Source organism: Myodes glareolus, chromosome 2, assembly GCF_982192425.1.
Source record: "Myodes glareolus chromosome 2, mMyoGla1.1, whole genome shotgun sequence".
Taxonomy (NCBI): domain Eukaryota; kingdom Metazoa; phylum Chordata; class Mammalia; order Rodentia; family Cricetidae; genus Myodes; species Myodes glareolus.
Window position 1 is genome coordinate 86,396,027 of NC_142027.1, and position 16,723 is coordinate 86,412,749.

Here is a 16,723-nt window from a genome sequence, read left to right on the forward strand (position 1 = left end):
CCTCATCTCTGGAGTGCTGAGATTATAGGCAAGTGATCCTTTGCCATTCCTGATTCTTTTTCTTCCTCCTCCTCTCTCTCTTAAAATTGTTTATTAGTTGACTTTTTTTTTTCAAGGCAGGGTCTCACTATGTAGCTCTGGATGTCCTTGAACTTACTATGTGAATCTGACTAACTTCAAATCACAGAGATCCACCTGCCTCTGCCTCCCGCATCCTGGGATGTTGCGGAATATTTCTTCATACTTTGTAAAGATGTGTCATTGCAGGGAAATCCTGGGGTGAGTCCAGGCAGTCAGATGTCTCTGTCATTTCTATAGTGTTGGAAATTGCTTTCTCTGTACTTCCTATTTACTCAAGTAATATTTTATCCTTCTTGGGTCTCTGATGGGAATTGAAAATTAGATAGCTATAGTTTTCCTTATTACCAAATTCAGAAAAAAAAAACATACATAAGAGTTGTAAAATTTATAAGGTTGAGAAAAATAAAAACAAGTTATTTATCTAAAAAGATGTTTTAAGTTCTAAAAAGGTATTTTTAGAATGGTAATACAAGTCAAGACAAAAAGTGGCTTAGGTATAGCACTTTGGAGTAAGAGGATAGAAAATGGGACATTTTTCTCTAAATTCCCCAAATGAGAATGGACTGGACATTGTGAATGTAATTCTTACCTGATAATTGTTCTTATTGTTTATAGTTTTACCATGTTAGAGTTAAAACTTTTCTTTTTTATTTATACAAAAGGGGGAAATGTTGTGGAATATTCCATTACACTGTGTGAAGATGTGTCACTGTGATTGGTTTAATAAAAAGTTAATGGCCAATAGCTGGGCAGGAGGCATGGCAGGGACTCCTGGACAGAGAGGGTCTCCGGGCAGGCGGAGAGGAAACTGGAAGGGCAGTGCAGAATAAAGGGAACCGAGCTACGTAAGAATGTAGGTTAAAAGATGTGGGTTAATTGAGCCCGGCGGCGGTGGCGCACAGCTTTAATCCCAGCACTCGGGAGGCAGAGGCAGGCAGATCTCTGTGAGTTCAAGGCTAGCCTGGTCTATAAGAGCTAATTTCTGGATATGTTCAAAGAGAAACCCTGTTTTGAAAAACCAAAAAAAGAAAAAAAAGAAAGAAAGAAAAGAAAAAAAAAGATATGGGTTAATTTAAGTTACAAGAATAAGTTAGGAGTAAGCCTAAGGTAAGGCTGAGCTTCATAATTAATAATAAATCTCCCTGTCATTTTTTTGTGAGCTGGTGGCCTGAAAGGAAAAGCTCATCTACACTGGGATTAGAGATAAGTGCCACTGTTCCAAGCTTTCTCTGCTTTTAGCAACCAAGGGCTGGAGAGATAGTTCAGTGGTTAAGAGCATTGACTGCTCTTCCAGAGGTCCTGGGTTCAAGTCCCATCACCCACATGGCTCACAACCATCTACAGCTGCCCTCTTCTGGTGTGTTGATGTACATGCCAGCAAAACACCCAGACACATTAACAAATAAATCTGAAAAGAATAAAAAGAGACCTAAGCAGTATCATAGGAAAGTGATTTTTAGTTGGGCGTGGTAGTATATGACTTTAATCTTATCACTTGGGAGGCAGAGGCAGGCGGATCTCTGCGTTCAGAACCAACCTGGACTACAGAGTGAGTTCCAGGACAGAGAAACTGTCTTGAAAAACCAGAAACCAACAAACAAAAAAGGCAATGAATTTTTTTTTGTCACGCATTTGGAAGATTTACAGCACATAGTAAATGTCCTCTGTCAACCCCCAGTCTGACTGTACTTACATATCTTCTGTAGCATAGAATGGCTGGTCCATTTTAAATCCACTCCGAATCATTTTGTAGAAGTTAGCATCGACGGGAATGCCAGGGTAAGGGTTAACACCTGAGGGAAACACAGGTTCAATGGGGTCACACAAACGCGGGTTGGTTTGTTTGTCTTGTTTACATATTCTGTTGACAAACAGGCAAAGAGAACTCCCCAGTGGCCAACCCACCTGGACTGAGGGCTTCAAGTGGACCTGGAATAGTTAAGGCAGATCTCAGCATGTCAGCAACTAACATACAGTGGCAACAGAAGCTGGACCAACCAGAAGCCATGGGAGCGACCGGGTGGTGTTCCACCCGCCCTCTGACTTGGAAGACAGATGGTGCAGGAGAGGTGCAGGAGGAATGGGAGACGCAAAGCCAGAGCCTGGGGAGACCTGCCAAGTGCACACATACCCAGTGAGAATATCTCCCAGAGAAGAATTCCGTAGGACCAGACGTCACTCTTGATTGTGTAGATTCCTTCAAATAAGCTCTCAGGTGCCATCCACTTCACAGGTAACCGCGCCTGCATCAAATACAAGAGAGAATGGTGAAAAGTGCCCATGCGCAGAGTCACGGATTTTAAAGCTTTTGTTTTTACCTTAATGTATATGGGTGCTTATCTGCATAGATAGTAAGTGTACTATGTGCATGCAGTGCCAGAGGAGGCCAGAAGGGGGCGTCCGGTCCCCTGGAACTGAAGTTCTAGTGGTTCTCAACCTTTCTAATGCTGCAACCCTTTCACACAGTTCCTCATGCTGTGGTGACCCCAACCACAAAATTATTTCATTGCTACTTCATAAGTGTAATTCTGCTGCTGTTATGAATTGTAATGCAGATATTTGATATGCCACCATGCCTAGCAAAATACACTTCTTTAAAAGTCCTCTCGGGCAGAGGCTTCTGCTTGGAATTGGCAAGCCTCTCCTTTAAGGAAGAACTCATCCTTTGCTGGGAGGGAAGCGAGTTTAAGTCAATGAGCAGAATCCTTTGCCAGAGCGTTTCTCAGAACTGAGTGCAAGCGTTATCCCTGAGAATCTGGCAAGGGACTTAAGTCATCACATCTAGAAATAGCATTAGGTTGTCCTCTGTGGCTTGAGTAACTTCCAGCAGCGTGAAAGGGGCCGTGCCTCGGTCTGTGCAGCCTTTGATCTGAATCGAGACACAGTGACGGGCGCACAGGGTTTTGTTCTGATTTGGTGTCAAGAATCCTTAGGGTATATGTAATCAGCCAGGCAACAGCAGAATAACAGGAAGAGACCCCCTCTTAAATCCTATGCAAATGGGGTCACGGAATGACTCAAGCGGGCCAGCCTGGGTTACCAGACTCACTAGTAGAAGGTTCTGAATGGAATTCACCTTCCCACATGTGAACCCGGTGGTGGGGTGGAAACCGCAGGGCCACACAAAACAGTCACTGCCGCTTTGATCTCGGGGGACCGATTTTAAGCCATCGGAGATGAAAATGCTTTCACGCTTTGGAGCATTTACCCTTAGTAAAGGGCATTGACACTGGTTCTACTGATTTCCAGGAACCCAGGGGGCAAATTCAAATCCTCCAGGAGGTATGCCACTACTGTGAGTGATGCAGACTCAGACTACGTGCTCAGAGCCATGCACTGAGCAAACCACAGGCAGGCTGCTTCTCGCTGCCTCAACTTCCTCTTCACAGAGTGGGTACTTTCGGAACTGAAGCACGATTGTAAAACACCTGAGAGAGCTGGCACAGAGCAGGAACAGGGCCAGGTTTGGCAGCTGTTATTTCACGAATAGGGTGCTAATCCTGAGAGAGACCCCCAGCACCAAATGAACAAAGGAGGAGCAGCTTAGGGCTTTAAATCCAGGTGTGAGTCCTTCCTCATTCTGAGGCTTGAACCAAAGCCTCACACAGGCCAGGCAAGAGCACTATGCCCGAGTGACACCTCACTGCCTTACTGCTCTTTTCATTCATTCTATTCTTTAAAAAGAAATTTATTTATTTTATATGAGTGCTCTATCTGCATGTATGACTCTCTGCCAGAAGAGGGCATCAGATCCTGCTATAGACAGCTGTGTGTCACCACGTTAGTGCAAGGAACAGAACTCGGGACCTCTGGAAGAGCAGTCAGTGCTCTTAACTGCTCCCCCATCGCTCTAGCCCCTCATTCTCTCTATCTTTAAAAATATTATGCCATGGGGCTGGAGAGATGGCTCGGCGGTTAAGAGCACTGGCTGTTCTTCCACAGGACCCGGGTTCAATTTCCAGCAACAATATGGCAGCTCACAACTGTCTGTAACACAGTTCCAAGGATCTGAAACTCTCACATCAACGCACACAGAAAAAATGAATTTAAATAAGTAATTTTTAAAAAAATCATGCCAGGCAGTGGTGGCGCATGCCTTTAATCCTGGCACCCGGGAGGCAGAGGCAGGTGGATCTCTTGGGTTTGAGGCCAGCCTGATTTACAGAGCAAGTTCCAGGACAGCCAGGGATGCACAGAGAAACTGTCTACCCCCCAAAAACTGTTTGAATTATGTTTTAATTTATTCAAATGCATGTGTGTGGGCATTGGGGCATGCCACAACACACAGGTGAAAGTCAGAGGTTAACTTACAGGATTCTGGTTTTTCTACCATGTGGGTCTGGGAGCCAGAATTCGGGTCCTCAGGTTTGGCTGCAAGTGCTTTTAGCTGCTGAGCCATCTCCTCCTCCTCCTCCTCCTCTCTCTCTCTCTCTCTCTCTCTTCATATATATTTAATCATTTACATATCTACCTACTACTCTATTATCTATTTATCTATCTATCTATCTATCATCTATCTATTATCTACCTATCTATCCATCTATCTATCATCTATCTACCTTTTTCTTCCGTTCTTAAACATTTATTTTCCTTCACCACACTTTAAATTTATTTTAAGTTATGTGTAACTATGTGGATGAGTGTAGATATTGGAGGAGGCCAGAGACTTCGGTTTCCCTGGAAGTAGAGTTATACAGATGGTTGTGAGTTTCCTGACACGGGTGCTGGCAAACTTAAGTCCAGTGAGAAAACAGTAGGTGCTCTCAACCATTGAGCCATCACACTAGGCCCCTATCTTTCTTCCTTTATCTTTTCTGTGTCTTTTTTCTTTTTCTTTGTGTTTTGTTTTTCAAGACAGGGTTTATCTGTGCAGCCTTGGCTGTCCTGGAACTCACTCTGTTGGCCAGGCTGGCCTCAAACTTCCTGGAGATCCACCTGCCTCTGCCTCCCAAGTGTTGGGATTAAAGACATGTGCCCAGCATCTCTTTCTTTCTTTTCTTTAAATATCTATCTATCTATCTATCTATTTATTATGTATACAATATTCTGTCTGTATGTATGTCTGCAGGCCAGAAGAGGGCACCAGACCTCATTACAGATGGTTGCAAGCCACCAGGTGGTTGCTGGAAATTGAACTCAGGACCTTTGGAAGAGGAGGCAATGTTCTTAACCACTGAGCCATCTCTCCAGCCCATCTCTTTCTTTTCTAACAAGCAAATTCAGTCATGTTTTAGATCTTCCTGAATTAATATAATAGTAACAGGACAACAAATACTAATAGTTAACTACAGTGTCCTTAAATTTTAGAGTTAACATCTGTGTGCTCCTGTTCTGAAAAGAAAAAAGCCTGCTGTACATGATCAGAAACATAACTCAACAATCTTTGTAGCTAAGGAAACTGAAACAGGTCTAAGGAAGGGCAGTTTTGGTTGTTGTTGTTTTTTTTACAGGAAGACCACAAGCCAAACCCTAGCGGATCTGTTCTAAGTAGCCAGCCCAGGAAGAGACATGTGGCTCTCTTGCTCAACTTGTATCAAACATAGAACAACCTTTCAGCCTAAATAAGTAAATCCCTGGGAGGATTTTTTTCCCCTGTGCTGCCATAAATCAAAAGCTCATTGCAGAGAGTGCAGATGTTTCCTGTATGCGTGACAAAAAGCAAACGGCTCACATTGCCCCTGACGACGTAGCTGGAGTCGCTCAGGATGTCTCGGGCCAGTCCGAAGTCACAAATCTTCACCACCTTCCCATGGGTGACCAGCACGTTCCTGGCTGCCAGGTCTCTGTGCACACACTAGGAGAAAGAGGCCAGAATGACAATGGCTGTGACGTATGCCTTCGTCAAGGTTCAGGTTCACAACAGTCACAGAGGACAGTGAGGGGGCTGCAATTGTCACACACCCTGAGAACACACGGCTGACTCCTCGGTCACCTCAGCTGCAGTCCTTGGAGTCTCTACAGAGCATCCTTGGAGCTATAAGCAAAAGCAGTGCCAAAAGGTACCTTCAGTGAGCCCCGAAGAAGCTTCTAGCAGCTGTCTTCCTGTCACGCACTTTTTGTGCGTGAGTGTGAAGAGCAGTCTCTTCCGGATAAAGAAATGGCTTTAGGAATAAAACTGTGTAATATTTGGCAGGCCTGGTGGCAGGAGGCTGAGGCAGGAGGATTTCAAGGTTGAGGCCAGCCTGGGCTACATAGAGAGGTCTTGTCTCTAAATAAATGAACACACTAACATCAAAGAAAGTATTCAGAAGACATGAGTTTGGGGGGCCAAAGGGATGATGGCTCAATGGAAAAAAGCATTTGCCTTGTAAACCTCAGGACCTGAGCTTAATCCCTGGGTCCCACAGTGAAAGGAGAGAATTAATTCCCAAAGTTGTCCTTTGACTTCTATACGACACTGTGGCATGTGTGCACCCATATTCACACACGCGCGCACTCACATGCATGCACACACACACACACACTAAATAAAAATTAGTTTTGAAAGGGGAGGACTGGAGAGAGGACTCAGAGGTTAAGAGCATGTACCACTCTTGCAGAGGACCTGAGTTCAGTTCCCAGCACCCACATCAGACAGCTCACAGGGAGATCTGACGCCCTCTCTGGCCTCCACGGATACTACTCTCATATGCATACACACACACACACACACACACACACACACACACAATTCTATTGTGAAAATAGAATTACAAGTCTCTGAAGAGGAATGAACTCTTTGAAAGAGGATGCAGGAGAAAACATGACGCCCACAAAGGTTCAGTGTGCTCCCTTCACCCGTTTTGGACAAAACCTCTACAAATGAAAATGCCCGTGCCTTCACCCCTCCTGCTCGCCTTCTCCAAGACAGTTTTTGTTTGTTTGTTTTCTTCACGTGGCAATTACTTGCCGACTGTCCCTTTCCCCAACATGCCCACCCCTGGCAGCCACCTGCCCTGTCCATTTGGTCACAGCTGCTCTGGAAAAGGCCCATGATGACCAGCAAGATGTCTGCCTGCTTGGTCATCCTCCTGTCCTTCCCTCTGAATTCCACTGAGGCTCTCTTGCTCTCTCTCCTGCTCCTCATTCCTTGCTCCATTCTTTGGTCCACTCTCTTCCATGCCTCCACATCCCCCATCGAGGCAGTTCCTTCCATGCAACCTAGGGATGCAACTGCCACCACTCAAGTCTCAGTTCAACCCAGAGGCTCCTTTGGTCCTTCAGAGAGGCGTGCCGAGAACCTCCTTCCCTGGGCTGTCCCCCATCACGACCTTCCCCGATCTACATGATTTCCTTTACCCAAAGGTCTCCTTGCAGACCCACACTCCCTAACGTCCCATGTTCCCGGCTGCTGTTCTGTTCATAACCTGCCCCAGGAGCTACGTGAGCCCTCACCTGCAGCCTTTTCTTTCCCGTCCATCACTGGCCAGGTCTGTCAATCATGTCGTAGTTAGGTTTACTTCCGTGACAAAATTTATCACAGGAAACTGGTCTGATTGGTATGTGTGCTTAGGTTTCCTCTATCAACATAAAATCGGTGGGACCAGAAGTCACATCCTCCCTGTGTCTCTGCTCCAGCACAATTGTTAGCACAGGGTCACACAAATGTATGATGGAGTCACCGAGCAAGAAGGACACAATGCTGGGCACGACTTGGAGGGGACGTCCAGTGGTGAAGACAAATGGGTCTAAAAATTGAGCAAGAAGGACACAATGCTGGGCACGACTTGGAGGGGACGTCCAGCGGTGAAGACAATGGGTCTAAAAATTGGGCACATCTTAGGCTAGGATGTGCCTAAGAGGAAATAGAAGAAGGAAGCAATGCCTTTGACCCAATACAGCTTCTCTTCAACTTGCTTTCCACAGGCCTACTGAAAGTAGAGAACATGTACAAAACGTGCCATTGGCCATTGTAGCTTGGCAGCATGGGGTACTACTGATTCCCCTCCCCATCACAAGGGTTGACCACAGTCTCTGCCACTGCCTAGCATCACGAGAGAGGACTGGACTGCGCACACTAGCCCAGCGAAAGCATAAATCCAAAATTCCAAGGACTGATCCCATTGAATCTATGGCTCTTGCACCATCTTAAAATTGAGAGTCTCAAGTGGGGACCATGGGAGGAGAGGATCATGTTAGCTTTACAGCTAGCATACTGGGCCAAGGCAGATGTCTTCTGAACTATCAATAAAGGGGGCAGGAAGCTCCAGGAAAGAGGAATCCACTTTATTGAAGGTTGAGATCAGGGTCTCTGCCATATCTATACAAGTACTCAACCACCAAGCTACACCTTCAGCCCCACGGTTTCTTCTTTAGGCCATTCATTTCCCATAAAACCATTTACAACCTGTGATGGTTCACTGGTGACTGTCAGCTTGACCACATCTGGAATCAGCTAATACCCAGAAGCTGGTCAAGTCTGCGAGAGGCTTTCTTGATTGGATTATCTGAGACCAGAAGAGCCGCCTAACATCTGGGCCACACCTTCTGGTGGCAGCCCCCATAAAGGATTTGAAGAAGGAAGTTCTTGCTCTTTGCCAGCTTGCCCTCACTCTTGCTGGCAAGTTCATCTACCCTGCTGCTGAGGTATTCCTTTGCTGAGGTTAAAACCGACTTCTTCAGGATCCAGCACACACTGAAGGTAGCAATTCTCCAGGACTTCCCTGAGTCTCCAGCACCAGACTGGGACAGCTAAGACATCTAGTCTTGGGCCCTGAACAACTACCAGATTCTTGCCCTTCCCATTGAGAGGCAGCCACTGTTGAACTATTGAGACCACTACCTGGAAGCCACTTGGATAAATCCCTGTGTGTGTGTGTGTGTGTGTGTGTGTGTGTGTGTGTGTGTGTGTAGCTTTTTATTCTATCAGTTCTGTCCCTTTAGAAAACCCTAATTAATATACCATCCTAATGAGAGCCTTTTGGGGGCCAGCTCAATGCCCTCTCGGGGTTCAGAGAGGAAGCTACAACAAGGGAAAGAGAAATGTCTGAGGGAAAAACGAATCTCTCACTCTGGGCTTTTCCGAATCAGTCTCTCTGTTGCTCTGCTTCCATTCTGACTCTCCTGCCCTACCTCTAATTCCCCCGGCTGCTTCTCCTTGCTGCTTCTCTCTCCCCTAAAATCTCTTTTTCTCCTTGAAGTGACAAAGACATTATAAAAGTTACCTCTCATCGGCCAAAAGCGCACTCCTAGGGTAAATAATAAGGAGTTGAGCTGTTGCTATGGCAATAAAAGGGTTTCAGGCTTCGGGAGAAAAATTGTCACCAGATGTGGGGGGGGGGTCACAGCACCCAGTGACAAACTTTGAGACATAGGTCTATTGTTAACATGCTAGGCAAGTAAAGAATAGGCATGTCTTTCTTAGGGTGCTTGGTTGGACATCTGCGGCTCTGACCTTGTGCAGAGCTGTAAGGTTTTAAACTTACAATCTCTTTACAACAATCCTTTAGTTTAGTTTGAACTTGCTCTGAGGTGAAAGTGAGCTAATTGTGTGCAGTTAGTCTGAGCAAAAGAACAAGGCAGGCTTTTAACTCTCCACAGCCCTCCCTGGGACAAATAGATCCACTTATGAAGCATGTCCTAATATATATTCTATATATCAAAACTATACAGCCAAATAAAAAGTCATCTTCCTGACCACCGACAGATAGATGTGCCCATAAGATGGAGATGCAATCATGAGATTACGTATACACATCACATGAGATTATACACTGCAATACTGGTGTTGGGGAGACACCAAGCTGCTTTAGCAGAAGTGAGTAACAGTTTCCAGAGTCGATGGTTCTGTAGGCTTTGCCAGGACAGGATTAACATCCATCAGATAACCATACCTCTGGTGGGTTGACATCTGAACCCTAGTTGTTACCTGCTGTAATGCTCATGGTCCCTGACATGATCTCCCTGAAATACACACATCTACACCTATGGAGAAACTTTGTAAAATAGAACAACATAGCCCTTCTTTGCTTTTCCAATATTTTGTGTAGCACACACATAGGTGAAAAACGTTTTACCTGCTAATTTGCTTATTACCCCTGAACTTCAGCAGACATAAAAACCTGAGGCTTTGGTATGACAGAGAAACTCCCTCTGTCGTTACAAGGGAGACAGTCATGCAAGGAAGGAGTCAGAGAATGGCTTTGGGACTGACGTGAGAAGGCAGGGGAGAGCAGGTGCAGAGCAGGGACATGAAGCAACACCAGGGGAGAGCATGGTGTAGGCCTCGTGAATGTGGGACTAGCAACAAGGAAGAGGAACGGTCTACAGTGCTGTGGCTAGCCTTGGCTACACACAGGTTAACTGGTTGGAGGGCAGAACTCGCCAGCTCTGGGCCTCCATTCATCCCCTGAATGCAGGCAACCTATGCAGGGCCCATCCCAAATTCTTGGGTCAGCAGGAAAGGGTGGTGATACTGTGCTCCTTTCAGTGGGGCTTTTCAGACTTCCTACGAGCTTCCCGAGAAGGTCCATGGGACTTCGGCTGTAACAAGGAGCCCTGGGCCTTATGCTGCAGAGACTACATCATAGATGTGGAAGTGTCAAGGCCAGGAGGACAGATGTGAAGGGAGGGATGGGAAAATGAACCAGACGCAAACAGAAGCACACCTCTTTTTCATAGGCACGCACACGCAGCCTTTTCTATCACTCTTTTTTTATACTTTCTGTTAGTTTTCTCTTTAAAAGACACTCACCGACTTAAACTCCAGGAATTCCATGCCTTTGGCCACTTGATACGCAAAGCAAAGAAGGTCTTCAAACGTCAGCACATTTAAATCTTCTTCTTCTTCCAGCCTCTTCTGGTTTTCATACTCAATCTCATCTGTAAAATATAGCCACTCTTCACTTTCCCCCCAACACTGGGTCTGCCTTCTCAGACCTCTGTGAGACGTAGCTAAGGTGACAGGCAGCTTGATCTGCCCTCCTGCACTAGGTTCAACAGACCAAATCAAACGGCGACATCCGCCCAAAAGGTCCAGTATCCGAAGAGAAAGGATTACTTGACATTTGGAAATCAAAAGTAACTGCCAAATCTCACCAAAAGGACAGGTTCTTGGGCAAGAGGATGGAACTGCCTCTGCCTCAATCCTTACACAAGAGGTGACCCCAATGGAGCCATGGTAAGCCATCAGCTACCTTTCATCCTTCCTGGCTCAGTCCCAGGAAGATATCTGAACGGATGGGTTCTTGTAGCTCTACATCACCCTGGCTGACCTGAAATTTGCTGTGCAGCCCTGGCTGACCTTGAACTCGCGCGTGCCTATTGTCTGCCTCCTGAGTGTGTGGGTTAAAGCTGTGCACCCCCATTCCTGTCCTGCTCTTCACTTCCATTTCTTTCCGTCATTTTCCTCAGCCTTTTCTGAGCCCATCTGAACACTCATTCTGTTTTCTGAATGGAGGCACGGCTCAGCTCCCAAGGGGCTGGAGAGACGGTTCCGCGGTTAAGAGCACTAGCTTTCTCTGCAGAGAACCCAGGCTTGGTTCCCAGCCACCCGGAGGGCGGCTCACAAGCATCTGTAACTCTAGTTCCAGGGAAGGTGATGTCCTCTTCTGACCTCCACGGGTACCAGGCATACGCATGCTGCACATACATATATGAAGGAAAACACTCATAAAATAAAAACAAATAAATTTCAAAAATCGTAACTCTCAACCGAGAGGATCAGGAGTGGGGTCTTTATATAGTGGTCCTGTTGTGAGTATGGGATCAGAGTCTCTATGAAAAAGAAAGGAGAGGATGGGCAAGATGACTCATCAGGTAAAGGTGTTTCCATGAAGGCTGAGGACCTGAGTTCAATCCCTGGAAACCACAAGGTTAAAGTAGAGAATTGATTCCCATAAGTTGCTCTCTCTCTCTCTGTGTCTCTCTCTCTCTGTGTCTGTCTCTCTCTCCCTCTCTCTTTCACACACACACAATGCATAGGACACAGCAAGAAGACCACCATGTGCACGTGGGGGCCGGCTTCCCCTGAACCTTCATCTTCACTTATTAGCCTGTAGGACCATGAGAAATAATACCCAGCCTTCAGTAATCTGTTCAAGCAACCTGAGCTAAGACAATGAATATTAATTATGAATCCTTCTTGGGACTGAAAGGCTGGATCGGTAGTGGTTCAAGAACACTGGCTGCTCCTCTAGAGGACCTGGGTCCAGTTCTCAGGACCTACATGGTGGATCAAAACCCCAGGGCCAGGGGATCTAGCACCTCCTTCTGGGTCTCTGAGGGGACTGTACTCTGAGGTGGTGCACAGACGCATATGTAGGCAATGCCCACTTTATCCCTCCTTCCCTTTACACTAGATAAATCTATCAGGATGGAAGAAATGGAAGACCAGTCAGTAGACTGTCTATCATATTTCCTGAACTGTATTTTGTATGTCACGTCCTTCGGTTTAAGCCTTCCCACAGTCCTATGAGGAAAGGACCATTAGACAGTCTTAAAAGTGAGAATACAGAGATGCTGGATGTCTAAATCACTTGTCCAGAGCGAATTGTTCTGAGAGTGAAACAGGCAGAACCAAACTCTGATTCTAGAACTCGCTGTCTTACTAGGCACAAGGTAGCTCTAATTAGCTTACAACTTGGTAAAGAATATTCTCAACAAATAAAGCAGTTTTAGGTCTTTATTAGTTGACCATGAACAGAAAGTTCACCACTTTTGACCTTCCAAGAACGTACACACTGAGAAAGCCTGTTGCTTACTTTAGCAAAGACAAAACGCTTCTGCACTGGTGAGAGAGCTTTTGCCAGGCCTGAGAGCTTGACTTCTGTCCCGAGCACCAGCTCTCACTAACTGTCCTGACTTCCATAGGGGTATCATGGCATGGGTGTGTGCACATGTGCACACACACACACACACTACAATTTTTTTTTAAAAAAACACTTTAAAAAGCTGTATGGAACTCTTGGTTCATTTCAAAGTGCTACCAATGACAATAAATGATTACCTTCAGAATGGATTGAATTCCCATTGAACCCTGAGATATGATCCACGGCTGGGTGTATCTGAACTTCTCGTGAACCAGGCATACTATCAAAAAGAAATTTGTTCCGTCGTTATTTACAATGTTCTTCTGAGAAGACATTTTATTAGAAAAAGTACAATTCATCAGAGGGACAGATTCCAGTTACAAATGGGCTTTTAAGTGGAAAGCATGCTGCCGGCTTGTCAATGGTCCCCTGTGTACATTAATAACATCTGTGTGCTGGGGTTTGCAGGTCCAACCTGGATAAGAGGGGTCATTCAGTCACTGCCACACTGAAAGCTGGGTACTTAAATTGGAACGCCAAACGATTTACTATATCCTGAAATTTATAAAGAAAGGAGCAGGCTTCCAGCTGGTGCTAAACCCAAACCATTTCCCCTAAGTTCACCCAACACGGGGCTTACAAAAGGAGTGCTCTGCTATCTCTGTAAACAAGTCTGTCTGATCTTTGGGTTTCTGCTGTGCTGGGGATATAGTCAGGGCCTGGTGTGCGCTTGGCACGTGCTTGCTCTGCTGTGAGGGTGCAGCCCAGCTCGGCACCATCTTTCTGACTTCTGTAAAGCATGCTTCCTTCCTCTGTCGAATAAACAAAGAGCCACAACAGAGTCTCTTCTCAAGCACGTCAGATAGATGCTTGTCACACCAATACAACCGGGTGGTGGCTCAACATTTCCCAGGAGATGAATTCATCCCAATTTATAACTTACTACTGAAAATGGCTTAATGCTTCCAGGACGGAGATAGTCCAAATAAACTGCCAGGTTATTTAACACCCCAGTGACCAAACTAAAGCAGAGGCGCTAATTACTGGTCACAGACATCTGTGTCAGGGTCGTTTCTCTGTTCAGAGTGCGCATGGGCGCATGGCGGGCTGGGGGGGATGAGGCTCGGTGGGGGAGGGCGTGTTGAGCATGCACTGCGCCTTGGATTTGACCTCTAGCACCTGAAACCCTCCCCACATGTAGAGATAATAAATACATAAAGTACAAATTAGCAAATAAATCAGGCCTAGTAGCAGGTGAGCAGCAATAACCAGTGATAAAACAGCAGCAAGGTTACTAATAAGCATTTGTAAAGTTAACTTAAACTTAAGGAAACTTTAGGATTGCTTATTTCTGGACGTTTCTACGTTGTGTTTTGGGACCGTGGTTTTCAATGGGTAACTGACACTTTACTAAGTAAGAGAGATAAAGGGGCGGGCAGAAGTTCAGAGCACAGACTGTGACTGCCTGAGGTCACAGCGCCTACCAGCACTTGCCCGGGTGTGTGTGTGTGCGCGCGCACGCGCGCACGCATGCAGGAGTCATTGTATGGCTTTGTCCTGGAGTATGCAATCATAAAGCTTCATGTGTTGCTTACCTGGAATTGGAATGTGACTGGAACGTGGGGTAAAAACTGAAATTATGCTCCTTGAAAATCTCTGTCCATGTCCTGTGAAACTTTTCTCTTTTACTTCTCAGATAGTTGAGGAGGTCACCATAGCAACAATACTCGAAAATCAAGTACACTGGCCCTGTGACAGATATAATTTTTGTTACAGGTAGACAAACCCCAGGTCATCCTTTCAGAAGCCCATACAGCGTGACAGAGCCTGTGACTTTTCAGGGCTCCCCTTCTAGAAAGTATTTTTTGTTTTTGTTTTTGTTTGGTTTTGGTTTGACTTGGTTTGGTTTTTTTGAGTAGCTTTGGCTGTCCTGGAACTTACTCTGGAGAGCAGGCTAGCTTTGAACCCACAGAGATTCGCCTGCCTCTGCCTCTCCAGTGCTGGGATTGCAGGTGTGTGCCACCATGCCCAGTCTGGAAATGACTTTTGATGAGCCCATATCGTAGATTTTTTTTAATATATTTATTTCTTTACTTATTATGTATACAATATTCTGGCTGCAGACCAGAAGAGGGCACCAGACCTCATTACAGATGGTTGTGAGCCACCATGTGGTTGCCAGGAATTGAACTCAGGACCTTTGGAAGAACAGGCAATGCTCTTAACCGCTGAGCCATCTCTCCAGCCCCCGTATCATAGATTTTTACATTCAATCTCAGTTTTATGCTCAAGCATCCGTGTCTTATAGCCGTTTCTCTTGAGCTCTGAGCATATGCCCTCACCATCTCCAATGGGTGTGTGGTGGGCTCTGAATCTAATTTCACTACTGCATTTAGGCCATCCTCACAGCTCAGGGAGGAGCTCAGATACCATGCCGTGAGCGTGAAGGGTGAAGGCTGTTTTTCAGGAGGGCAGGATTCTGTGATAGAGTAGGTGAAAAAGAGGGACCTGTGCTCTGTGGAGTGGCCAGCGGCTAATCTGCTTGAACTGGGACTGAGGAAAGAGTGAAAATGGGAACAGACCGGGTGGTGGCAGCGCGTGTCATCAATCCCAGCAGCTGGAGCTCTGAGCTGGAGGCCAGCATGGTCTACAGGGCCAGTCCCAGGCCAGCCAGGGCAGTTACACAGAAAAATCCTGTCAAAGACAGACAGACAGGAAAGAAGGAAGAAAGAAAAGGAAGGAAGGAAGGAAGGAAAGAAGGAGAGAGAGAGAGGGAGAGAGAGAAAGAGAGAGAGAGAGAGAGAGAAAGAGAGAGAGAGAGAGAGCGCAGGCCTCCTGCCTCCAGCAGCGGTAGCTGAACAGGCGCTGCTCTCTCTGCAAACGGTACCTGACAGCGTGCACGCTCCCAGCAGATTGACAATGTTGTCATGGTGCCCCAGCTGCGTCATCATTTTGAGCTCTGACATGAGTGCCTCTTTCTCACAGCTGTCGGCTTTTTCTGTTAATGGGGGGAGTAGAAGCAAGGTTGACCTCTCCACTATCTGCATGTTGTTTTATAAATCAAAAAACTCCCCCAGTTCAGACCACAACTTCTACAAATTCAAAACTGCGAGAGAAAAGCAGATACAGAAATAACACGGGATTTCTGATAACAATGTCCTATGTTGTAAGGCAGAATTGTAAAGACATGAGTTATAAACGTTGATTATATGAATATATCCTTTTCTTAGACCTTTCTTGAGACAGCGTCTCACTATTAGCCCTGGCTGGCCTTGAACTCACCATGAACATTAGGTTGGCCTCGAAGCCTAATCTACCAAGGCCTGCCTACTTCTATCTCCTGAGTGCTTGGGATCAAAATATGCACTGCCATGTCCAGCAAGAATATATGTTTCTACTAGATTTTCCCCAACCAACAAAAATAACACCCCACCCCCACCCCAGCTCTCAAAACAGGCAGACAACATGACTTTCCTCGTGGAAGAAGCTGCTGGGTGGTTATTTTACATTGACAGGAAGGCCAGGAGGAGCTTCAGCAAGCATAGTTGTCTCTAACGTATAACTGGTCCCCTGGTCTAGAAATGTCCGTTTGTAAGTATGTCTGATGGGGGGCAGGGTTGGAAAAGATAACACATGTACTCTCTAGCCAATGCAATCTCTCCAGGGAACGGATTGACACACTGTGACCAACTGTGCTCACGACCTTGCTAGGAAGCAAGCCCAAGGTGTTAAGGCGGCGCTCCTGATGCCGAGGCCAGTGTAGCTGCTTAGGGCACCCCTACCACAGTGGGTTTGGGAGCCCCAAGGACAAGGGTAGTATCTTTCTTTGGAACCTCTACTCCAGGCTCCGAGTCCTCTTGGTTCTACGCAAAGACTGCCATTTTATAGAAGGGACTTTGTCATCTGGGATTCTG

At 46.1% G+C, this 16,723-nt stretch overlaps 1 protein-coding gene across 1 annotated transcript in view; it reads right to left on the bottom strand.

Annotated features, from left to right (window-relative positions):
- Positions 1-16,723, bottom strand: part of Flt3 (fms related receptor tyrosine kinase 3) — an 86,638-nt gene that overhangs the window by 2,602 nt on the left and 67,313 nt on the right. The window contains 7 exon segments of the mRNA XM_087902621.1: positions 1,775-1,874; positions 2,213-2,324; positions 5,753-5,875; positions 10,754-10,881; positions 13,007-13,089; positions 14,405-14,558; positions 15,697-15,807. Of these exon segments, the coding sequence (XP_087758747.1) occupies positions 1,775-1,874; positions 2,213-2,324; positions 5,753-5,875; positions 10,754-10,881; positions 13,007-13,089; positions 14,405-14,558; positions 15,697-15,807 (811 nt within the window).